Source organism: Canis lupus, chromosome 21, assembly GCF_011100685.1.
Source record: "Canis lupus familiaris isolate Mischka breed German Shepherd chromosome 21, alternate assembly UU_Cfam_GSD_1.0, whole genome shotgun sequence".
Lineage (NCBI taxonomy): Eukaryota > Metazoa > Chordata > Mammalia > Carnivora > Canidae > Canis > Canis lupus.
In genome coordinates, this window is record NC_049242.1 from 35,502,346 (window position 1) to 35,528,926 (window position 26,581).

The following is a 26,581-nucleotide window of genomic DNA, read 5'->3' on the forward strand; positions in this document are numbered from 1 at the left end:
TATTGCACTTCTCTTTATTGCACTTCACAGATCTGAAGTCTTTACAAATCAAAGGTTTGTGACAACCCTGCATCTGGGAAGTCTGCCGGCAACATTCTTCCAACACGGCAACATTTTTCCAACACATTTGCTCGCTTAAGGTCTTTGCCCCAGATTTTAGTAATTCTTTCAATATTTCAAACTCTTTCATTATTATGTTAATTACAGTGATGTGTAATCAGTGATGTTTTGTTGCTATTGTAATTGTTTTGGGGGCACCATGAACCGTGCCCATATAAGGCAATGAATTTAATTGATAAATGTTGTGCAGGTTCTAACTGCTCCACTGACCAGCTATTCCTTAGCCTCCCTATTCCCTGAAACACAATATCAGGCCAGTCAATAACTATACAATGGGTTCTACGTGTTCAAGTGAAAGAAAGAGTCACATGTCTCACTTTAAATCAAAAGCTAGAAATAATTAAGCTTAATGAGGAAGGCACGTCAAAAGCCAAGATAAGCCAAAAAGTAGGCCTCTTACAACAGTTAGTTAAGTTGTGAATACAAAGGAAAAGTTCTTGAAGGAAATTCGAAGTGCTACTCCAGTGAACAGAGGAATGATAAGAAAGTGAAACAACCTTATCGCTTATATGGAGAAAGGTTTCATGGTCTGGATAGAAGATCAAACCAACCGCAACATTCCTTTAAGCCAAAGCCTAATCCAGAGTGTGGCCGTAACTCTCTTAAATCTAGGAAGACTGAGAGAAGTGAGGAAGCTGCAGAAGAAAAGTTTGAAGCTAGCAGAGGTTGGTGTATGAGGTTTAAGGAGAGAAGCCATCTCTGTAACATTAAAGTGCAAAGCAAAGCAGCAAAGTGCTGATATAGAATCTGCAACAAGTTATCCAGAAGATCTAGTTCAGATAAGCCATGGAGGTAGCTACACTAAACAACAGATTTTCAATGCAGGTGAAACAGCCTTCTATTGGAAGAAGGTATCATCTAGGACTTTCATAGCTAGAGAGGAGAAGTCAGTACCTGGGTCAGAGCTTCAAAGGGCAGACTAAAAATAAAATAAATAAATTAATTAAAAAAGGGCAGACTGACTCTCTTGTTAGGGGCTAATGCAGCTGTTGACTTTGAATCGAAGCCAATGCTCATTGACCATTGTGAAAATCCTGGGGCCCTGAGGAATTATGCTCAATCTACTTTGCCTGTGCTCTATAAATGGAACAACAAAGCCTGGATGATAGCACATCTATTTACCACATGGTTTACTGAATGTTTTAAGCCCACTGTTGAGAGCCACTGCTCAGAAAAAAAATTTACTTTCAAAATATTTCTGCTCATTGACAATGTACCTGGTCACCCAAGAGCTCTGATGGAGATGTACAATGAGATGAATGTTATTTTCACACCTGCTGACACAACATCCATTCCGCAGCACTTGGATCAGGGAGTAATTTCAACTTTCAAGCCTTATTGTTTAATAAATAGGTTTCATAAGGCTATAGCTGCCATAGATAGTGATTCTGCTAATGGATCTGAGCAAAGGAAATTGAAACCTTTTGGAAAGGTTTCGCCATTCTAGATGCCATTAAATGTTTGTGTTTCATCCTTTGTGGTTCATGGGAAGAAGTTAAAATATCAACATTAGGAGTTTGGGGGAATCATCCAACCATCATGGTTGACTTTGAGGGGTTTAAGACTTCAGTGGACACCTGGGTGGCTCACTGGCTGAGCATCTGCCTTTGGCTCAGGGCATGACCCCCGGGGTCCTGAGATCAAGTCCCGCATCAGGCTCCCTATGGGGAATCTGCTTCTCCCTCTGCCTATGTCTCTGCCTCTGTGTGTCTCTCATGAATAAATGAATAAAATCTTTAAAAAAAATACTGCAGTGGAGGAGATAATTCCAGATTGGTGGAAGAGCAAGAGAACAAAAATTTGATGTGGGGCCTGAAGATGGGATTGAATTTCTGTAATCTCATGATAAAACTTTAATGGATAAAGAGTTGCTTCCTGAGGGGAAAAAGAGAGAGAGAGAGAGAGAGGGAGAGAGAGAGTTTTCTTAAGATGTAATCTGCTCCTAAGGCTGTGAAGACCATTGAAATGACAACAGAGGATCTAGAATGTTACATAAACTTAGTTGATAAAGCAGAAGCAGGGCTTGAGATGATTGAGTCCAATTTTGAAAAGTTAACTGTGGGTAAAATGCTATCAAACAACATCACATGCTACAGAGAAATCATTCGTGAAAGGAAAGGTCAATGTGGCAAACTTCATTATTATCTTATTTTAACAAATCACCACAGCCACCCCAACCCAACCACCACCCTGATCAGTCAGCAAACATCAACATTGAGAGAAGACCCTCCACCAGCAAGATTATGACTCATTGAAAGTTCAGATGATAGTCAGCATTTTTTAGCAATTAAGCATTTTTAAATTAAGGTATGCACATTTGTTTTTTGGTTGTAATGCTACTGTACATTTAATAGACTACACTATAGTGGAAACACAACTTTTGTATGCACCGGGAAACCAAAAAATTCATTCATTATTGAGATGTTCACTTTATTGTGGTGGTCTGAGGTCTGCAGTATCTCTGAGTAAGCCTAAATATCTTTGTTCATTTGTATGGTAGGATAATCTTAGAAATAGAACTGCTGGGTAGAAAGATAATGTACATTTTGTGTATAATTTTGATGTACATATTGCCTTCAAAGAAGTTTAATTCGTATTCTACAACATTTAAATGAGTTATTTCACTATAAATCCTGCTGATCTGAAAGTGAAAATGGCATTTTGGTTTTTTTTTTTTATTTGCAGTTCTTTAGTAATGAGTAAAGCAGAGCATCTTTTCAGATATTTATTGGCAAGTTGTACTTCATTTTTGTACGAAACGCCAATTTTTCTCCTTTATGCAGAAGTTGTTCATCTTTTCCTTATTGATTTATAAGAGATCTTTTATATTAAGGAGATTAGCCCCATTTGTTATATTTGTTGCAAATATTCTTCCAGCTGATATTTTGTCTTTTGACTTTATTTATATCAATATTTTGCTACCCACAAGTTGAAAAGATTTAATTACCAACTTTCCTTTTACACTCTGGGTTTTGTTTTTGTTCCATGACAATATTTCTATAAAATATTCACCTCTGTATACATTATTCTAATACTCATAATTTTGTGAAGTAATTATTACAAAGGACACTTGACATCCTCAAGGAATATTGGGATGTCTTCAGACACCAACTTTATAAGCACTAGTCTATTACAAAGATCTTATGAAATCATTTCAAAAGATTAACACCATGACTCCAACTTTGCTTTGTTGGATTCCACCTTATTTTGGACCTTGAAGCTGAAGTGTTTGCAGAAACCTAGAGAAAGCTAGGGTGAATCATGATCAGTTTGTCTTCAGTTGCGTTAAACTCTGATATTTGTGTCTCTTCCTTTGATATATCTGCAAGGCATTTTCTGTTGATGTGAGCCTCCTTTTTTGTTGTCGAACATACTAACCCATAAACAGTTTCTTTCATTAACTTCATAAGCTCAGAAGGAGGCAAGCACTTCTGAGGCAATGATTATTTATTTTTATTTTTATTTTTTTAGTTTACATCAATAGAAAAATGCTATGTCAGGTCCTTGCACCAATCTTTCTTTGAGGCCAAAGTGGATTGAGAGCTCCACTGATGTCCTCATTAATTGCATCATAAAAGTACTTGTATATATTACTAGGTTTCTCTTGGATTACATTTTCTTGAGCATCATGCTTCCTATTCTTATCTTTACACCAAGAGTTAGTCATCTTTTTAGTGTTTACTAGGTTCTCTACTCAGTTGATGCCAATTTTTTTTTTTTTAAATCCCAGTGGTGAAAGCAGTCACTGATTATAGTTTCCCAAATTGTTTTTTCTTGCTCGTTGATGACGTCATTCCGATCACAAATATAAGCCTTTGACTAATTTTACATTCTGCTCTCCAGCTTAATCAGACTATCTCATGGCAAAGATCCATCACTTTATTCATTTCTTCAAACTCATTGCTAATAGTTGAATTTTGTTTCAGAGCCATTTTCAAAAAGAGAACATTTTTAGCATTTTCATGGAGATACTACATAAGTGGAGAAGAGTGGGCAGTAAAGATTGGTTTATTTACTCATTTATTCCACAAATATTCAAAAGCACCTACTATATGCCACGTATTGTTAGGGCTGCATAATCCCTTGTGGAGCTCAGTCAAATGGTGGGATAATTAGAGCCAGTATATATTGATTGTTTACTATGTGCTGGGCAGTGTGAGGCATGCTTCAAAGGCTAAATCTATATCAGGTTCCTCACTTGCAAGATGAGGATAATAGTAGTAGTTATGCTTAGAAAGTAGAAAGAATTGAATGATATAATATGCATAAAGCTCCTAGAACAAGACTGAGTATATACACATATCTTGTTATAGTTTTATTATTATTATTTTCTTTGCTCTTTAACATGCCTTGTAAAGTTGTGCTATTATTATCCTCATTTTACAGATAAGAAAATTGAAACTTAGTGAATTTAAGAAATCTGTTCAAGGAAGACCACACAGTTAATAATAACAGAGGTAGGATTCAAATTCAGGTAACCAATTCTCAGCTTATTCTTTCAACTACTCAACTTTCCAGTTCCCTATACTTTGGCTAATGTGTGAAATTTAAACTTCCTCTTTAGCACAATTATGGACAGTTATACATATCAAGGGCTTTTCTGGTCAAAACTGCAAATATTAAGTTGGCAAATGTTAAGGGTCCACTTTATTACCCCCATTTTCTAGTTGAGAAAAAAAAGAGGTTCAGAGAGGTCTTACATGGAAAAACTGTCTGAGCTTAGATCTCAAAACAGGCGTCTAAAGCCATATTACACTGACTAATAGATCTTTTTAACTTTATTAAAACATAGTCATGGTAAAAATTTCTATTCACATTTATGGAATACATTTAACAATATTACTGATAGTTATAGTGGTGAACATCATCACTAGCTCTTAAATTGTACAAGATGACTGACTATATGGCTTTAAAGAAAGAGTTTAAAATATAGAAAGGTTTTGTAAAGGGTCCTGAAGTATAAAAAAAAGGAAAAAGAAAAAAGAAGTGTCTTAAGTATTACTATGGACATTTCTAAAGATTTGATTGATTGATTGATTTGAGAGAGAGAGAGAGCCGAAGAGAAGCAGAGGCACAGAGAGACAAGCAAACTTTGCATGGAGCATAGAGCCTGAAGTGGGGCTCAATCTCAGGACTCTGATATCATTCATGACCTGAGCTGAAATTAAGAGTTGGACGCTCAACAACTCTGTCACCCAGGTGCCCCCTGGACATTTCTAAATACACTTTTTATTTTGGAGAAATTTTAGATTTGCAGAAAAGTTGCTAAAAGAGTCCATATGTACCCGTCCCAGTTTCCCCCTTACATTGCCAGTGTACAGTACCATCATACACTTGTCCAAACTGAGAAACTGACATTGGAACATTATTAGTAACCAAATGACTCATTTTATTTGGTTTTCACCAGTGTTTTCATTAATGTTCTCTTTCTTTCCAGGATCCAATCCAGGGTACCCCACTGCGTGGGGTTGTTGTGTCTCCCCTGTCTCCTCTGGTTGTGACAGCTTCTCAGTCTTTCATTCTATTTCTTTCTTAAAAAAAAAAAAAGATTTTATTTATCTATTCATGAGAGACACAGAGAGACACAGAGAGAGGCAGAGAGAAGAGCAGGCTCCATGCAGGGAACCTGATAAGGTAATTGATCCCGGGACTCCAGGGTCATACCCTGAGCCAAAGGCAGATGCTCAACCACTGAGCAACCCAGGTGCCCTTTCATTCTCTTTCTTGAGCTTCACTGTGTTGAGGAATAGTAGCTAGGTATCCTGTAGAATATCCCCCCCGTCTGGGTTTGCCTTATGTTTTTTTCATATTTTGACTAGGTTTATATTGTGAACATTTTAAAGTGAAAGGAAAAAGAAAAATAACCTTAAAAAATATATAAGGAAAAGCAACAAGCTTCTGACCTATACTAGTCCTGACAATTTTAAAAATGTGAATGTCACAAAAAAAAAAAGTCATTAATTCAATAAAAATGTATTAAGCACCTACTATGTACCAGGCACTATTTCAGGAACAGAGAACACGTTAGGATCGAATGGTCATGAAAGGCCTCTTTGAGTAGGAAATATTGGAGAGGCCCAAATAACAAGATGGAACTATATAAGAGCAAAGATTTGGGAGAAGAACATTTAGAGAACGAGATAACTGCAAAGACTTTGTTGCACAGGGTAAACTAAATGTATTTAACAAGCTTCAATAAGGGCAGAGTGGCTGGGTCATTGGTATAAGAGGAAGAATGGTAGGTGAGATGAGCCAGGTAGTCAGGGGCTAGCTTGCACTGGACTTTGCAGGCCATGGCAAAGAATATGGATTTTATGCTGAGTGGGATAGGAAATCTTTGAACGGTTTTAACTAAGAGAAAGCTTATCTGAGAATTATATAGAATGTCATGTACTTTAAAAGGATCATTCTGGATGCTTTTGGAGTATGAATTTTGGAGGATAAGAGTAGAAGTCAGGAGCCCTGTAAGGACACCATTGCAGTAGTCTAGGCAAGAAAAGATGATGATTGGAGCAGGATGGGGGAGTGGTGGATTTACAGAGAACTGGTTGGATTGGTATATAGTTCAGTGGATGAAGCAACAGCACTTAGTAATGAATTGAATGTGAGATCAAGATTCTCAAATGTTCAGCTTGATAAACTGAATTGATAATGATGCAATTTATTGAGATGGAGACAACTGCCAGAGCATATGTTGCAGAAGGAAGATGGGGGAAGCTCAGAAATCAAATAGATCTGTTCAAGTCAAGTGAAATTTGAGATGTTTCAAGTCATCAGACAGGTAGATGTAACTATCAGTTTGGCATCCACATATGCATGTAGTATTAGTAACTTATTAGGAAGAGTAGCCATACATCAATATTTGTTCATCTATCAGTCAACTCATTGTTCCATATACTTATTCCAGAAATATTTATTGCAGAACAACAAACCTATGAGGCTTTAGTACAGACATGTCAATGGCCTCTAAAGAGAATAATACAACCAGAGAAGGTAGATCATGAGACAAAAACCATTAGAATCTTTAAAAAATATTTATTTTTATCTAAAAGCAGAAAAAATTAAGTCTTGCAAATATTTAACATATAGGTTGACACTTGTATCTCACTATTAATGAGTGAAAAGTGTGAGTTATGCAATGTGGAGAATGATTCAGGGATTTCTTAATTTTCTTTCATTTTAATATATTGTGATTTATGTGTTTGTGTGCTGAATTAAGTAGATTTGCCAATTACATTATTATTTCATTAAACTGACCCCTCACTAAAATGAAAGTAGCTAAAAAGATTTCTGGAAAGAAAACATGAGTTGGAGGTAATAATGCAAACATAAGCAGAAAAGATAATAGGAGAGATGACATGTCTACTTCAACCATGAGCTGTACAGAAATCATCTTATTAAGTAGTTGGGATAACACTTTGAAATGAAAGATTTAGAAATATTTCTATTATGGGATTTTGATGCAAAAATAACGTTTGTTTGCAACCTAAGGCTAAAACAGCGGTAAAATAAGTGAAGCATTCACCTTGGGTGCAAAATTTAAGGGGGTAAACTCAGTAATCTAGATAAATAATATCTTAATACCATATTTTAAAGATTCAAAATCAATGCAAAAATCTATGACCAAAACATCAAAATTTTAAATAAAGATAAGATCAGTACCCTAAAAAAAGTATACTTGTACACTAAAACTTGAAGGCAAATTTTTTTCCAAGCTATTGAAAACTCTTCCAAGCAATGCATTCCAAAGAGTTCTGAACCCATTTGTTAAAAATATAAAAATGCAACATTTTCTGGCTGACATCAGGGAAGACAGAAAGTTAGTAGTTGAATTTCAATAAAAACTTTTCACGATTGGTGGATGGAAGAGATAAAAATGGATACTTGCATTAGTAAGAGCCGCCAAAGATGTACTTCTTCCATTAGGATCTACATATCTTTGTGAGTTATCTTTCTCAGCTTATGACAGCTATTAAAATGAGGTACAGAAATAACCTGAACGTTGAATCAGACAATTTAATAACTGCTTCGCAAAGTATTAAAGATTTCAGAAACCACTGAAACCTAGTCAATCATGTTTCTTTCACTAAATATTTTTAGATAGAGCAACAATTCTCCATACCATTAATGTCCAAAAAAAAAAAAAAACTCTTACAGTTACTTTTATTTCATTTTATTTATTTTTTAAAGATTTTATTCATGACAGATGCAGAGAGAGAAAGGCAGAGACACAGGCAGAGGGAGAAGCAGGCCCCATGCAGGGAGCCTGATGTGGGACTCGATCCTGGGACTCCAGGATCACACCCCGAGCTGACGGCAGATGCTCAACCACTGAGCCACCCAGGGATCCCTACAGTCACTTTTAAATGTCTATTTCATTTTTTTTTATCTTATCCTCTATTACATTTCAAAAACGTTTTATGTCCACATGTAGCGAGAGGTGTATACAACTTACAGAAGTGTACTAGACTTAGTTTTTTTTTCTTTTTTGCTAATAAGGAAGTGCAATCACTAAGGGTTTGCAGAGCACAAGTGCGAGGTAGTTAGTACTGTGCAGGATTCTCTGACTTCCGCACGGGGTGAAACCCCTTGTACCCACAGAAGTCTTCCGGAGGGGCACCCCGGCGAGGCTTCATACTGGAGAGTTGAGGGCAGCCCAGGTGGCTCAGCGGTTTAGAGCTGCCTTCAGCCCAGGGCCTGATCCTGGAGACCTGGGATTGAGTCCCACGTCAGGCTCCCTGCGTGGAGCCTGCTTCTCCCTCTGCCTGTGTCTCTGCCTCTCTCTGTCTCTATGTCTATCATGAATAAATAAGTAAAATCTTTTTTTTTTTTTTTTTTAAAGGAAAGCTGAATGAGCGAGGTTTGGAAAAACAACTATTGCATCATTTTGTTGAGCCTAAAACTGAGCCCGGTGCATGCAGGCAGAGCAGACTTAGGTACTCTGAAACATCCTTGGGGGGGGGGGGGGTGGCGAAGTGCAGAGTGCAGCCCCAGGCTGGAGCCGGCGGGAGCAGGAGGTTCCAGGGAGGGGGACAGGGGGGCGCCGCTGTACGCAGGGGAGGGGGCGGGGGGTGCAGAGGTGACGCCGCCGCCTCCCCTCCAGGCCCCTGGGAGGGCAGCCGGGCCGCCCGGAGGCTGGGCAGGGGGGAGCCGGGCGGAGGGGCGGAGGGAGGCCGGGAGCCCGCGCGTGCCGCCCGCCCTTCCAGGACGGCGCCAGGGCCGGCCCCTCCCCTGCCGGCAGGGGGAGCCCCGACGAGCACGGTGCGGAAGGCCTCCCGCGGAGGGCGCCGCTGCCCGGGCCGCTCGTCCCGCCCCGCGCGCCGGGCGCTGAGCTGGAGCCGCGGGAGCAGCCGGGCGCTGGGCTGCAGCCGCCTCGGCACCTCGGGCGCGGGGCGCGGGCTGCGAGCCGGGGCTGCGAGCCGGGCGGCCCGAACTCTCGCGAGAGCGGCCGCCGCCATTTTTCCATTGATTGCAGCGAGCGGGGGGAGGGGCCGACGACGACGGCGGCGGCGGCGGCGGTGGCGGCGGCGGCGGCGGCGGCGCGGCCGTGGGTCGGTGTCTGCGCGCTGCTGCTCGGGGCCCGCGGCTGAGGCCTCCGCGGTGTTGCGGGAGCGCGGGCGCCGGCGGCGATGACGGCTGCCGCCCTTCTCTCCTGAGACCCAGAGCGCCGCCAGCACCCTGCGCCCCCCTCCCGGCAGGGCGGAGAGGAGCGGCCGGAGTCTGAGCCATGGTGCCCGGCGAGGAGAACCAGCTGGTGCCGAAGGAGGTGAGGGGCGGGCGGCGGCGGAGGCCGGGCCCGAGGCCTGAGGGCGCTGGGGGCAGCGCAGGCCGGGGGGGGGGGGGGGGGGGGGGGGGGAGGGGCGGCGAGTGCGGGCCGGGCCGGGCCGCGGCGGGGGAGGGGCGGGGGCGGGGGCGGGGGGCAGTTGGGAGACCCGCCTGGATCCCGGGCCCGCGGCGGCGGCGGCGGCGGGGAGGGCGGGGGCGGGGAGGGGGGAGAGGGGAGGGGGAGGGGAGGGGGCGAGGCGAGCGCCGGCCTCCCCTCTCGGTCCGTCGGGCCGGGACCAGCTCGCCCTTCCCGTACTCCCTGAACGTGTCGAGCCGAGATAACCTCCCAAGAAAAAAGAAAAAAGAAAAAAAAAAGAAAACAACAAGATTCTGTACCGACGGGCGACACGGGCTGCCGGCGCCGCTCCTGCTTGCGACCGCGGCCGAGAGTGTAGCTGCCCCCGGGGCTCGTCAAGTCTACACCGAGGGGAGATCGTGGGAGGGCACAGTTTTGCTTTTTTTTTTTTTTTTTTAACTGTTACTTTTTTTTTTTTCTTTTCTTTTTTGAACTCCTCTGTTACTTGGTGAGCCTGTGGGGGGCCCGTGGAAGGAAGATGGATGGTGGTGGTGGGGGGGAGGGACATAAAAAAAAAAAGTAAATAGGACTTTTCAGGTAAAAGGTAAGAGAGAGCCGGACGTTAGCACCTGGAGAGCGTAGCTGCCCCCTCCCTGGGGTGGTGCGCGCTCAGTTTGGGTGACTTCTTGAATTCTTTAAAAGCAAGCGATACGGGAAGGCCAGCACTTCTTGGCTTCTCTCTTGAGCAGTAGTAGAAGATGAGTGGCGCATAGAATCCAGCACCGGCCAGTGAATTTCAATATATTAATAGTATCCCTGTCGGCTTTATAAATATCTTCAGCATATCCAAATGTGTATTTTTAACTGGTTGATCATCAGACTGATGTTTGGCATTTTTTTTTTTTTTTTTTAATTTGTCATATACCGTGCATAGAGGCAGGGTCCTGTTGCAACGGGCCCGTGTAGAATCTGGATCATTTGGAAGTGATGTTCATTAAAGATTTTATTTTTATTTTTTTTTGCTTTCTGTTAGCCGCTTCGTAGCAGTTGGTTGCCACTTAAGCAAGCTCTGACACTGCAAAAGTCGCCCTGGAGTTAAGGATCTAGGATAAAACATTTTTTTTTTTTTTCCCTAACTTTATCAGATAATGGTTGTTTTCTGGATTATTTAGAAGTGATGTTCATTAAAGCTTTTATTATTATTATTATTTTTTTTTTGCTTTCTGCTAGTTGCTTCCGTAGCAGTTGGTTGCTACTTAAGCAAGCTCTGACACTGCAGAAGTCACACTGGAGTTAAGTATGATAAAACATTTTTTTCCGACTTTATCAGATAATGGTTGTTTTCTGGATTATTTAGAAGTGATGTTCATTAAAAATCTTGATTATTTTTTCGCTTTCTTTAGTTGCTTTGTAGCAGTTGGTTGCTACTTAAGCTCTCTGACACTGCAGAAGTCACACTGGAGTTAAGTATGATAAAACATTTTTTTTTTCCGACTTTATCAGATAATGGTTGTTTTCTGGATTATTTAGAAGTGATGTTCATTAAAGATTTTATTTTATTTTTTTTTGCTTTCTGTTAGTTGCTTTGTAGTAGTTGGTTGCTACTTAAGCAAACTCTGACACTACAAAAGTCGCCCTGGAGTTAAGTATCTATGATAAAACATTTTTTCCGACTTTATCAGATAATGGTTGTTTTGCAAGGACAGTTGTTTTTTGTTGTTGTTGTTGTTGTTGTTGTTGAACTTCGTTATCATGTGTCAGTATTTATTCATGGAGCATCACCAACTCTGTGCAAAGCAGATAAACAGATGAATTAATCAGAATTCTTGCCTTAGGAGCTTTCAGAGCTACTAGGAAAGAGAATGCTGATCGTATTTGTTGAACTTCGTTTAAGGGAGAGGTATTTTACTACACAAGTAGCTGTTACACAAGGACAGAAGTGATAGGTGCTGTAAGAACGATAAACATGCATTTTCTTTTAGAGCTACATACTGCTGGTTTTCATTCTTACAAAACCAATTTGTCCTTTCTTAATTTTTTGACCGTTAGAAAAATACAGTATAGGTGGAACTCTGCTTTAAGAAAATGCAACATCAGATTTATTTCCCTAAGAATTTGATGCCTAAAACAAAAAACATGATATGGATATACAGCTCCACAGGAAAATACTTGTGTAAAAAGTCAATACTGTAATACTGCTCTTACCTTTTTTGGATTTTAAAGATTAATTGCCTCTGCTTTAAGACAAACTCCTTACCTGAGGCTTCAAGTACATTCCAATACTTCGATACTTTTTTCTTATACACTTTTTGGAACATATGCCTATATGCCTCCCCCACCCTCCCCAATCCATCTTCCGGCTGTTTTTTTCCCCTGACTCTTCTCTTGATTCCTGGAAGCATGCACAGTAGTCTTAAGACTGTCACTTTAAGTTTTTGTCTTTTTTAGCTTGCTAACTAGCTCCTTTTTGATTATGGTCATACTTTTCCTGAATTATTCTTTCTTCTCTTCCTTGGGTTTTCTGTTGCATTTGATAATTTAAAAAAAGTCCTTGATTTTAGCAATACTGTACTTTTTTGGTCTTTTTTTCCTATATGTGTTTTTTTCTTATCCGACTGCTCATTCAGTCAGTTCCTTTTCTCTCCTATGTCCTTAATTATCACTTTTGTCTTTGTCATTCCCTGTCTTTTTAAAGTTGGAGTAGAATCATACAGTGTTAAAGCTGAGGGAGAGTATATAGTGATCTTCTAATAACGTAAACCCCTTCACTTTACAGATGAGGAAATTAGGGCCAGAGGATTGAAAGTGACTTGTTTAGGGTCACAGTGAATAAATGACAGTGTAAGGACTAGACCTCATATTCCCTTCCCTATTTCTTGACTATATTTTATCCATTCATATGACCTGGACAGTCTGTAAGAGTAGTTTGTAACTCTCTAAGTACATTACTATGTGAAAATAAATTGCAAAATTAAAACAAAATTGTGCTTCTGTTCTAATGGCTTATTCTAGAGGGTCTTGTTGTTGTTGTTGTCTAGGGCACCCGTGACCCCTACTAGATTTAGATCTTTGTTAGGTGTGTGCATTCATGCATGCATATAGTTGTTGAATGAATAAAATACTATTTTGGTCCCTGAAGCTCAAGAGCAAATGTATCTTAGAGGACTCCAATGAAGGCAGCTTAGTGTACTACAGGTATTGGCAGATCCCGTGGACCGAATCCAGCTTGTAGCCTGTTTTTGTATGGCCCATGAGTTAAGAATGACTTTTATATTTCCAAATTGTAAAAGATAAGTAGAATAATATTCCATGACACGTGAAAATCTATGAAATTCAAATTTCAGTATTCATAAATAAAATTTTATTGGACCACAGCCATGCCCATTTATTTCCTATTGTCTATGGCGATAGCAGAGTTGAGTAGTAGCTACAGAAGCTGTTTACAGGATAAATTTGAAACTACTTAGCTTGGTATTCAAGGCCTAGTACACTTGATTCTGGCCACAACCTTCCTTTTCAGCTTATCTCTTTTCCCAAGAAACTCATTTTTAATGCAGCCAAACGGGTTTCTCTCTAACTTGCATTTCACTTCTTTTTGTACTGTCCCTTCTTTCTTATTTCTCTGTTCAGAACCTTCTTACTTGTACATTTTTCCATAAGTACCCCAGAGCTTGTTGATTCTAAAAATCTTTTTATGACCATTTTAACCTTAGGGATTTCTCCTTCTGAGAAGACCTTTATACATGACTAGAATTCATTTGGCAATTAATAAATAGTGCTTGGTAACATCTATTATGGTCTAAAACTGTAATATACCTTTTATATATTATTATGAGTTCCTTGGCAGCGGAGATCTTTGTGAATTTCTCTCAGTTTTCTGTTTTTTTGTATGCCTTATAGGTCTAGGACAGTATCCTTTCTGGAGCAGATACTTAGTAATATTTATTGATGTGGTTACAGGGTTGTGAGAAACTTAAAATTCTAACCAGTTATCCCCTACTTGGATGTTTTCTGAGGCACCATTTGTTGGCAAGCTGTTTTCCAACCTTTGCTTGACCTGCCTTCATGACTAATCTCTGATAACATCTTTGCCTTAGAAGAGATTTGTTATTTTAAGTTTTTGAGTTGAGAGAAATCTACACCTCTGTCTTTTGATAATTGCCTTGGACAACAGAGAAATCTTAAATCATTTCCCATAGTACAGTTTTTTCTTATTGTTGACAGTGGGAAGGGAGGGGGGGATAAGGAGGGCCAACCCCCTCTGTTCTACAATCTCAGGATCCTTAGTTCTTTACTTGTTTCTCAGTTGCTCTCTTTTAGACACAGTCCAGTGTTTTTAGTATTTCTCCTAAATTGTGCCCAAAGAAGAGCAAAGGGAGTGTGGTCTGTTCATTGTGATTAACAACAAAGCTTTTCACCTCATTTTTTCATTCTATCCTTTGCGTTTGGATAGTATTGATACTGGCTTTTAGATCTCTTGGTTTTACGGTCATCCCACTTTTTGCTTATTGTTTTGTTGTTTTTCTTATTCTCTTTCTTTTTTATTATTTATTTATTTTTAAGATTTTATTTGTTTATTCATGAGAGACACAGAGAGAGAGGCAGAAAGAAAGGCACAGGGAGAAGAAGCAGGCTCTCTGTGGGAAGCCTGATAAGGGACTAGATCCCAGGATCCCAGGATCACCACCTGAGCCAAAGGCACATGCTCAACCACCGAGCTACCCAGGTGCTCCTTATTCTCTTTATTAGGATTTGTGACACTAATATTATTGAGTCTTCACTCAATATTATTCTGTCATGTAAGGAACATTTTGAGGAGATAGCAAAAATTCATTCTTCCCTCAAGTATCTTAGAGTAGAATTAAGGATGAGGTACATATTTACTAATGGTTTTAAAATAATACTTAAAGTGATGTCCAAGTATATAAATGTAGAGAAGATGGAAAAATGGAAGACAAAAGAGTATTTAGTTTCGTATCTCCGGTTTTTTTCTGCCTCTTTTCTATGCAATAAACAGTTTTCACATGGAACTAATGGTGATGATAGTAATAACATTTATTAAGCATTTATTATATGTCAGATTCTGTTATATGTGTTTTGTGTATATTAACTCATTTTGAGTTTCACAGTGACCTTACAAGTATATAAAGACCATTGATGCTGAGAACTCCTAAAACATTAAAGCAACTTGTTTTTTTACCTCTATTTTCTGGTTTTTAATAAAACCCATCAATATTTATTATGTTCCATATCAAATGAATATCCTTTTAATTTTATGTCTCCTAATTATACTACTTAAGAAAATGTGCTGCTTGTACTTGAGGAAATGGTCTTTCTTGTGTTTGGTCGTTCTTTAAAAATTAGCCTTTAAAAGAAATTGGGGATATTGATTCTCCTTTACTAGCAGGAGGCAAATATGGCAGTTAGGTCAAGTGACACTCATCGGTGGTTTACATAAATTGGAGTGTTTAATAAAAAGTCATTGGTGTTTCAGGTACCATTGGAAATACTGATTTAATAAAGCAAAAAAGCTGAGTGCAGTTGTATGATTCCAAATTTGTCAGGGAAAAAATGGATAATTTATGGTTATATGCATTGAAAGATTAGAAGGAATACTCTAAAATATTAACAGTTGTTGTTCCTGGGTATCATTGGGCTTTGTTTAGGGTTTCTTTACCTATTTCAACAATGGGCATATTTACTAAGCATTAATAAAAAAAAAGAAACTTAGAACTAATTGTAGTTTTTGAGGTAATTATTGGTATCATGTTAGAGTGTTTTTCGTGCTCATGATTTTTATCTTTCCCCTTTCTTGTTGCTCTGTTTGCCACAGAGTAATCTGATCCACTTGCATGGCTTCAGCCTTTGATTGTAATATACCCATTTCTGTCTCCAGCCCTGACCTCTCTTCTAGATTCAGATTTCCACCTGCATACCTGATCTCTCTATTTGGTTGTATGCCACAAATTACATGTAGGTAATATCAAGCTCATAGCTCTTTCTCCTCATGTTCTCTTCTCAGTTCTTTCTGTGTTCAATTCAGTTAGTGTTGTCAGCCTCTGTTTATTTGCTTAATTAAGTTAGGAGATTTTTTGACTCCTTTTTCCTTTTTCTCATATTTAAATTAGTTCATCACTTTGAAAATACCTCTTGTACCCTTACGTTTCACTTTGTAGCTCTGCCTCTTTTCTCATTCAAATGTAGCCCTGCTAAGAGGTCTCTTTGACCTCTAAGCTCTTCTCTTTCCAAAGCCATCCTCTCTGCAACTGTCAGAGTTACTTTGTAAGACAGGTGAGATTATGATTTACTTACTTTAAAGTTTCTAGTTATTACTCTCTGATTGCAAATTGAGTAATAGGTACTATTTATAAATACTGTATGCCAGACACTGTCTTATTTCCTATCATACTTCTTGGCAGCTATTATTTTTCATTTTTATAGATGAAGATTTTTATAGATAAAGAGATTGAGGACCTTGCTCAAAGTTGTAAAGTTTGGTTCTAAGTCAGTATGGCTGTAACCAGTGAAGGTAGTACTTCATAATCTAGCTTCAGTTGGTTTTTTTAAGTTTAATTTTTATCAAAGTTATATGCACAGATTTAAAAGAGTCTAATAGTTCTGCAGGACTATTGACAAAACAATAGTCATCTGCAAATTCCCCCTTTTATTTTGGACTCTTCAGAGACAACTACTTTCAACTCATTACTTTGATATTTATCTCTGTATCTCAAATGGCATGCTTGGAGTGTTCTTTCTTGAATTTTCAGTTTAAGGCACTATCTGCTGACTTACTATAGTAGAAGATATGGTTTCCTGCTTTCCCCAGCCACACACACACATACACACACGTCTCTGTCCTGCTCAGTAGGACATACTACTGAGTATTGTCATACTCCAGGGAGTTTGGTTACACCATTACTCAGTATTTATCAGTGTGACTAGAAGCTTTTCATAGTTAAGTCCTGTAGTTTACTGTAGTTACTTTCCTTTCCTGTACATTTTGTTTTTCCTGGGTTTTTTGTTTGTTTTTAATTTGCTTTTGTTCAGTTTTCTGTATACTCATTGTTAATTTATCCAGGAAATTCTCCAGAGGGGCAACCCAGTGGACATTTGGCAATGTTGGGTGGGTGAAGGGAGTGCAGGGAGTGTGCTCCTGATACCTAGGAGTGGAAGCCACCATGCTGCCAAACATCATCCTTTGCTGCACAGGACAGCCTCCCACAACAAAGAATGATGTGGCCCAAAAGGTCAATAGTGGCACTGTTGAGAAGCCATGATTTCGTCCAGCTCTTTCAAGGGTGTAAATCTCCTCTTAATACGTTCAAACCTACTAATTTTTTACTTAAATTTTCTTGAATTGCAGCTGTTGCCTTAGATTTTCCTTTACTAACATCTTAGCGGTCCTCCTCAGGTGTCTCTTGTATTGGGGCTCCTGGTTCTGTATCTGATGTCTTCTTTCTTTGCTTGTTTTCTCATTTTGGAGGACCACTTTCAACTGCGCTCTGGATGGGATATAATTTTTTCCAGACCTCACATATCCTCTTGCTTTATAGATCACTTGGCTGGGCAGAGAATTCTTGGTCAGAAGTAATTTTCTCTCAGAATTTTGCAAACATTGCCCCATTGTTTTCTTTTTTTCAGTGTTGCTGTTGAGACATCAGATGCCTAGAAGATTCTTTTCCACAATTTTGAAACTTTTTTTTTTCCTTTCTGGAAGCTTAGAGAAATTTTTCCCCAGAGTTCTGAAAACTCTGTATTATGTGCATTGGCATAGGTCTTTTTAAATCCATTTCTGTTGAGTTCAGGGTAGTCTTATTCAGAAATTAATTTCATCAGTTCTGAGAAATTTCCTTAATTTCTAAAAAATTATTTATTTATTTATTTATTTATTTAAAAAATTTCCTCCCTTGGTTTTCTCCATTCTCTCTCCTGAGTTCCTATGGTTTAGGTTTTGGGCCTACTGACTGGTTTCTCTAATTTTCTTATCTGTTTTTTATCTATTTTTCATTTCTTTCTCCCCTGCTTTCTGGGAAATTTTTCTCAACTTTTATCTTCCAGTTCTTCTACTAAGATTTTATTTTTGCCATCATTTTTATAATTTCCAGGCACTCTTTTTCTTCTGAAAAAAATTTAAATATCCTGTTTCTGTCTTGGGATGCCTTATCTTTCTTAGGAAATTTATAGTTTTCTTCTCTGCATAATCCTTCTTTCCTCCAAATTTCCATTTTGTGTTTATTTTCTTGGACTTTGTCTTTCATATGAGATGCTTTCTGGAAGTCTGGTGATCCTTCAAGTCAACTCTTACTTAAAAGAGAGGACTTAAAAAGCTTAGAAGCACTACAAGTGGGAGATTATAGTTTTGCCTGTAGAGTGATGGGCTGAATAATTTCCGTGCAGACTCCCAATGACACGTCTTTTCTCTTGTGCTGGATTGATTTCCCAGAAAAGATTTCTGATCTTATGCCTGGAGAGGAAAAGCTTGGGAGCTGAGTAGGAAAAAAAGGATTTGGGTTTCATCATTAAGTATGCAAATACATTTTCATTTGTTCTCCAGTTTTCAGTATAGCATTCCTCACATTCATTTGTGCCTGGCATTCTCTAGTGCAGAGATACTGTCTCATGCTCTCAGAGGTCATTTAGCCTTTTGCCGGGAAGGGTCAAGGAGCAGAAGAGAGGTCTGGGGGTTCTAACTGCTTCTTAAATAAACTTCAGTTGGTTCTCCTAGTTTGGACTCCACCCTTATTCCCAGAGTGTCTGAAACTGAGGTTTTTTTCACCATTATCCTTTAATTTTTTTTTTATCCTTTAAAATTTTTTTTGTGGAAGAGTCACACAAAGGATAGAGAATTCTCATATACCCTTCACCAAGCCTCTCCTTATTTTAGCATCATATATAAAACTATAAGATTCTTATCAAAAGTAAGAAAAAGGGCCACAAAAGCCATTTTTGTTGCAAGATCCGAATTCAGGATCTTACACCGCGTTTATTTGTCTTGTCTCTTTAGTTTTTTCTTATCTGTGACAGTCCTTACCCTGTCCTTCTCGTTTGGGACCTTTACACTTTTGAACAGTCATTTTGTACAATGGCCCTCAGTTTGTGTTGTCTGACATTTTCTCATGATTTATGACCTATCTTAAGAGGTTGTGAATTAAAGAGAGGGATATTACAGATATGTGCTTAGTACATCATATGGAAGCTGTGGGGGAATGTGATGTACTGTTAGTGATGTTAACCTTGATCACTTGGTTATGGTGCTGTGCTGGGTTTCTCCACCATTAAGTTACTATTTCATCTTTAATAATTACTGAATATTTTGAGACTGTGCAGATACTGTGTTTAGGCTTAAACGTCTGCCCACTAGTTTTAGCATCCATCTATGAATCTTGTCTTCTTACTGGTGCATTTTAATGGTGATTTTTCTATTTTCCTCATTATTTCTGCATTTATTAATTGGAATTCTGTGAGGAAGAGTTATCCCTTCTTCCCATTTATTGATGTAATTATTAATACTGGTATAGGCCATTCGGTATTTATTTTATTCTTTGTATTATAACCCAATACTTATAATTTTTCTTGTTTTTCAAGCTGTTCCAATATTGGCCAGGGGAGCTCTTTCTGGTTGGCACCTGTGTATTCATCCTTGCTTTCTGAGCACTTACTTTCTGGCACCACATTATACTTCAGCCCATGGCATTTTTTCTCTGTCCCAACCCTGGAAGCAACCACGTCTCCAGGGAGTATAGGGAGTCTTTTGGTGTAATTGTAAATGTGACATAAACTAGGTGTCTTTGGTTTTCTTCTAAGTTAATGTAGCATTCAACCTCTTCAAATGGAATGGTCATTACCATTTGATCTGCTTTCCAGCTTTTGTTTTTGTTTTTAAAGATTTATTTATTTATTTATGAGAGACACAGGCAGAGGGAGAAGCAGGCACCATGCAAGGAGCCCCATGTGGGACTCGATCCTGGGTCCCCAGGATCAGGCCCTGGGCCAAAGGTGGCACTAAACCACTGAGCCACCCGGGCTGCCCTGCTTTCCAGCTTTTGAAATCATGTTTTTGGTTTCTTATGGGTTTGTGCTCTTAAAAAAAGAAAATCCTCACTCTTTTTCAGAGCTATCTTGGGAAGCTTCAGAGCTAAATGCTTACTTATATTCAATCTATCCTTTTAAACAAGATATTCGTAACTTAAGTATTTGTCTTCTGCTCCAGGCCAGTTTTGCTTTAGCCATATTTGACTACATTAGTTGCTGTTCCCAGTGTGCTCTATGCTTTCGTGTGTCACTTCTATATGCCCTTGCCCTGAGTGACTAGTATAAAGTATTATCTGGTTTTTAGGAAGTTTTAAATAGGTGAACTTCGATTTTACATGAAAACTAATATGTAAGTACTTTCTTAGGATTGCCTCTTTTTTGTTTTCTAGTTTTTTGATTAGTCACATAAACGTTTGCATCTTAGTGTCAAGGTACTATCATTTTTTGCTGAATTGAAGGGACTGTGTTAGTACATTTCCAGGGTACTAGAGTATCATGATGACCCAACTTGGAAAGAAAAGATTGTATTGAAAATAGGGGGCTGTGAAAAACATATCATTAAATACACATATTTAAATATCTATTGTAAATTAAGGTTCCGGAAGACATCTACTTTTAAAACTGGTTCAAGGATCTTCTTCAATTCAGGCAACATGTTTAGGTGTGCTGATATGCAGAGGCATATTCTTTTATGAGGTTTACAACACAGATTTTAAAGTGTTCTGCCTGGATAATGTTTGGCTTAAACTCTGATTTTGTACAAACATCTCCATTGTACAGAGTCTTTGTATAAAATGATTGAGATTGGCAGTGATGGCAAATGATTAGCAAAACTGATACAATCAAGATTCTCAAAGAGAATGCATTTCTCTTGAGCATGATTTGCTAATGGTAGAGTGGAAGAAGGGGTGAATAGAGGTGTAGTGTAAGTAAACAAGAGGCTCCTTTCTGTCTTATTACATACTTCCGTTTGCTTTGTCTCTAGGTGTGGGAGCAATAATAACTTATCTATTCTTTCGTTTAATAGAACTGAACTGAACTATGCATGTATAAAGTAGCCACGGATATGAACATTTTCATTTACATAAAACTATTGCTGTTGAGAGATTATTTTTGTGAAAATTACTGAGATATATGTCTTGAATTTTGATGTTGTATAAAAACATGCTCTTATAATATTATTCAGCCAGCAAAATCTAGCCCCTTTTACTTCCCACAAGAAACCTTTCCTGATTCTCCTCTTTCAACCTAATTGCATTTCCTTAACCCTGGAACCCACTGCACTGTATCTTTTGACATTTGAAAAATTGTATACCCCATTATTATAAGTTACATATTACTGCATTAATGCTTTTATTAGACCAGAAAATCTTCAAAGTCAGAACATGACAGCTAAGAGTGCCTGGGTTCAAATAGTAGCTTTGCGACCTCGGGCAGGTTATTTAATCTCTTTGTACCTTAGTTAAATGAGAATACTAGTAACTATGACCTAGGCTTGTTGGGAATAGGAAATGAGTTAATGCATGTAAGGTGTCTTGCATGTAATGAGCGCTCTATAAATGCTAGCATACCCCTTCATTATGTTGTTACTTTCATCCTGTTTTCTTTCTAGGGGCTAGCGCAATGTGCTATGCATTGTTGTCCAATTAATATTTATTGATTAAATGAAAATGAAGTCATATTTAGTTATTAAATATGCTAGCATTACAGCTATAGTTCAGATTATGATCTGTCAGCTAAATATATACGTGTTTGTGCAAATCCTAAATGATTGTTGTATTTGACAGGTCCTTTTATATCCTCAGATATTGCTGATATAAACATACGGCTAAAAAAAACATACTGCTATTCTTACTGCTTTAATTGAAGACTGGAACATGTAACATAGTATAAAGGTTAAAAATAAATTTTTGAGTCTCTTGAGGTTCTGAGAAAAATTGGTTTAGTAAATATAGATATTTGCCAAGATATCTTATGAGATTAACAAATACTGCTTTTTAAGATTCAGTGTGAAATGTTACTTTAAAGCAGGATCCATGTTAAGGATAGTTTGTTTCTGAAAGAGCTTTATGTATGTGATAATTCTGATTTTCTATAACTCTATAGTATACTGAACCAATTGACATGAATGGAAGAGACTCTGTTCCTGTCAGTTGTACATTGATTGTGCTCTAGATCTGATTCTGTGTAGTTGACTGATATGAGACTTGCAGAGTGTTTGAAATATTAGCATAATATGCTTATATTCAGTAAATATAGTGGCTTTCCAGTAGAGAAAAATTAAGGGCTTTTAAGTAACGTAATTAAGAAGTCTGGAATTTAAATTTTTCTGTGTACAGTAATCTAATACCTTTGGTAAGATTATAGGTTTAGCTTTAGGAAGACCATCGAACTCATTTATGACTTAAGTGAAATTTTCTAGTATAACCAAAGCATTGTAGTTTGACTAAAAACCGATACTTTGCTGTTTCAAATGATACTTAGCTATTTTTATTTAATCACATCTTTTAATTTTTCTTAGTGTAGGTTTTTATAATTCCCGATGCAGTAGAATTCATTCATTCAGTTAAAGCATTGAGTTTGTAGCTGCTAGGAATCCCAGATTCAAAGATAAGAAAATGACCTAGTTCTAGATGCTATCCAGTTAATTTATTTAGAAGGAATAGCATTTAAAACACAAAAGTTTGTACTGATTTTAGAAAGTGACAAAAAGTTTAGTATATATGAATGAGTTGCCTGGGATTGAGTAGAAGATGGTTCTGGAAAGTTATGTCTTAAGAATGCTGACATGCCTAAAAGGAGTTTAGATTTTTTTTATTGTGTAGGTATTAGGGGACTTGAAAAAGTTTTTCCAAGAAAAAGGGTTAATAGTTAATAGGTTTGTATATAATACTTATAAAGTTTAATTCCTGAAACTTTTTCACTGAAACATTTTTTATTTACATGAATGTTTTACGTCCCTGCATCGATATTAAAAATCTACACACAAATGAAAATGGGGAAGAGGGAGCTTTCTAATACCTTATTCTCTTACCTGTTTCCTTTTCATTTGCAGTCATTTAGGTACTTTTTTGTTTTTTAAGAATAGAATGTTTTCCGTTGTCATGCATCTTAAGTGCTTCCCCACCTAGGAGTCATGCTGGTAAAATATCTTTTGGCATAATTGTTACATTTTTATATGGGTAACACAGAGGTAGGCATCTTCAAATATGCTAAATAGGTAGGCTTCATTTGCCTCCAGAGCTGTTTGAAGTCCTGAGCAATTTCTTAGACTTGATGCTTCAAAGGAAATTTCCAAGTGGGGAAGTCCAGTGTACTTCTGATTTTCACTAACAGTACAAGGCTTATAATAATATGGATTCTTCACATATAAGTACATTCTTGTGAGTGACTTTTGTAGTTGGTTGCTTGCTAAGTGCTTTACCACTGATCTATTTGCAGGCTTGGTGTAAGGGTCATAGTATAGAGAACTCCAGTGTTTGCCCCCCTTTCCTGTGGCTGAAGCTTAGCAGGCTAGAGGTGGCACTGGCACTGGAGAACTGAGACTCTCCTGGTGACGTTATCTCATGGTGGCAGCTGCACAACAGAGAACACCAGAAGGAATGTTATTAAGTGGAAGATTAATGAAATCTTCCTGAAGAAATCTCCAATGTTCCAAATAAAATTAAATCTTTAATATTTAACCACGAGGAACTCTTGATTACAGCCCCAGTTCTAGGTTGCATTAAAAAGTAGAGTTTTTGTATGACTCATCTCCTAAAAGCTACGTATTGATTTTACTAAATATAAGTGAACTATGAATTTATATACATTTATTCCATTTTATTGGTATAAAATGTCTACCATCTTGTGTGTTTAGGTGTTTTAATTTTATTGCCATTAAGTTTTAGTTTATACCAAGTTGTATAATTTATTACATTATGTTTATTTATAGTACTTTGTGGTAATGTAAGGGAATTGGTGAAAAATTAGATACTTAACAATGAAATCTCTTATTAAAAGACATTTGAGAAACATTATTGCTCTAATTTTGACATTTTTAAAAGATTTATTTATTTATTTATTTATTTATTTATTTATTTATTTATTTATTTATGATAGACCTAGAGAGAGAGAGAGAGGCAGAGACACAGGAGGAGGGAGAAGCAGGCTCCATGCTGGAGCCCGACGTGGAGTGACTCGATCCCGGGACTCCAGGGTCGCGCCCTGGGCCAAAGGCAGGCACTAAACCGCTGAGCCACCCAGGGATCCCCTAATTTTGACATTTTGTATTCACATGTCTTATATTTATTTACCATTACATTATTTACCATTAACATAGCACACATGCAGACACAGAACAGACACAGAGAGAAATAGACACAGAAAATGTTTCTATGATTCAGTGATATGATTTAATACTGGAAGGGATGTAGTGGTTAGGTATTATAGCCCCTTTGTCTTTTTTCCCTCTTTATTTTTAGATCTGGAAACACAAAGGCCATAAATCTCAATAACTTAACTCAAGGTCTCAGCTGGTGGAAGAGCTTGAATGAAACCTTTTTCTTAAAAGTTAAGTTTACCCAAGTATAATTTATGTAGTAAAATTTGCCCTCTTATGGTATACAGTTTTGTGAATTTTGACAAACTTAATTCAGTTGTATAACCACCACCAAGATACAGAATATCTCCATTACAGCAAGAGTTTCTTAGGCCCCTTGTAGACAACTCCCGCCCTCCCCCCCCCCCCCACACACACACATTCAAGGCCCTGCAACCACTGATCTGTTTTCTGTCCTCATATTTTGCCTGTCTAGAATATCATATAAATAGAACTCATATAGTATGTAGCATTTTGAGTCCCACTTCTTTCCTCTAGTATATAAAACTATGAGATTCATCCATAGTGTTTCATGTATCAGTAGTCTTCCTTCTTAGTGCTGAGTGCAACAATTGTTTCTCCATTCACCAGGTAGTGGACATTTGTTTCCAGTTTTTGATGACTCTGAAGAAAGCTGCTACAAGTATTTGCATACAATTTTTTGGGCAGTAAGTGCATGCTTAACTTCGTAAGAAACTGCCAAACTTTTCTGAAATGACCTTACTGTTTTGCATTCTGATAAGCAGCGCATGAGCATCTTAGTTGCTCTGCATCCTCCTTCTTGGTACTTGGCAATGTCTTTTTTTGTTGTTGTTTATTATTTTTTGCTTTTTTTTTTAACCATTCTAAAAAGTGTATAGTGATATTTTGTGGTTTTTAATTTTCATTTCTTTAATAACTGTTGATGTAGAGCATCTTTTCGTGTGCTTGAGGATTTTTATTAAGCATGATCTGAACAACATACTTTATGCAAGTATTATATTTACTAGGTACTGATAGGAGAGAGAAGGTAAGAGTCCCTGTTCCTAAGGAGTTTATGGTTTACATAGGGACCACTGGTAATTGTGTGGTCTGGTGAAAGGAAATGATTTAGGAATCTGAAAACTCAGTGGTTTGACTTTGCTGTAGTCGATTAGCCCTCTTTTTTTTTCTTTTAAACATTTATTTATTTATTCATTCATTCATTCATTCATTCATTCATTCATTCATTCATGATAGACATGGGGTGTGGCCAGAGACACAGGCAGAGGGAGAAGCAGGCTCCATGCCGGAAGCCTGATGCGGGACTCGATCCCGGGACACCAGGATCGCGCCATGGGCTAAAGGCAGGCGCCAAACCAATGAACCATCCAGGGCTCCCCGATTAGACCTCCTGAGTCTTTGTTTTTACCTTCTTTTAAATGAGCGACTTGGGCCAAATAAAGAATAAGATTTGTCTCTATAAGCCTACAGAGACTTTTAAAGTAGTGGGTGTTTTTACTACTTTTATAGTAGTAGGTTTTTAACCTTTGTGAGAAGGCTATGCAATCAGAAAACAAAAGATCTTTGTAGATTTTTCTTGTTTGATGAAATTCATATTCTCGTAAGATAACCTTCTGCAGTTTTAAATATTATAAATTATAGATTTTATAGTGGAGGATTATATTTTTCTTAAGTCTATTATAAGGATAGTAACTGATAGTTCTATAATACCTTCTATTTGATATTATTATATTATCACTTGTATTTTCAAGATATTTTCTTTGGATCTTCAGAAAAACTCTTTGTGGGCCTTAAAAGTGACAACTAAATGACTTGCATAAGATTATATAGCTAAAAGAAAAGTAGCCAGCTTGTTTGGAGGGCTTTAGCCTTCCTTGATACTTTGCCCTGTGCAGTACATTTCTCTTTGCATTATAGGCCGCTCCAATAGGAAATAAACACTCTTCTAATAGTTTTAAGTAACCTTTACATTTTTTTTCAATTGTACAATTTCATGTTCAGAGGATTATAAGAATGTAATATTCCTACATTAAAATTATTATTCATGCTTCTAAATAAAAGCATGGTAACAGACACAATAAAATAGTTTCTTTGATTTAGTAATAGTGCTGTAGAACATTCAAGACCTGTAAACAAGTCAGTTGTATCACAAGCTGAGTCACTGCTTGTCAACAACAGCCTACTCACAGAAGAAAACTTAGCAGTAATCAAAATAAAGATAACAGGAATAGTAAAGGGCGTACTAT

At 37.9% G+C, this 26,581-nt stretch overlaps 1 protein-coding gene and 1 pseudogene across 3 annotated transcripts in view; both read left to right on the forward strand.

The window, feature by feature from the left end:
* The first annotated feature begins 392 nt into the window (after positions 1-392).
* Positions 393-4,526, forward strand: LOC119864866 (annotated as a pseudogene).
* A 5,146-nt stretch (positions 4,527-9,672) lies between these two features.
* Positions 9,673-26,581, forward strand: part of USP47 (ubiquitin specific peptidase 47) — a 117,839-nt gene continuing 100,930 nt past the window's right edge. For 2 of the 3 annotated variants that reach the window (XM_038569050.1, XM_038569052.1), the window contains exon 1: positions 9,673-9,886. In XM_038569050.1, the coding sequence (XP_038424978.1) occupies positions 9,848-9,886 (39 nt within the window). In that variant the 5' untranslated portion in view covers positions 9,673-9,847. The remainder of the gene's footprint in view (positions 9,887-26,581) is intronic. The other variant, XM_038569051.1, reaches the window with a different exon arrangement.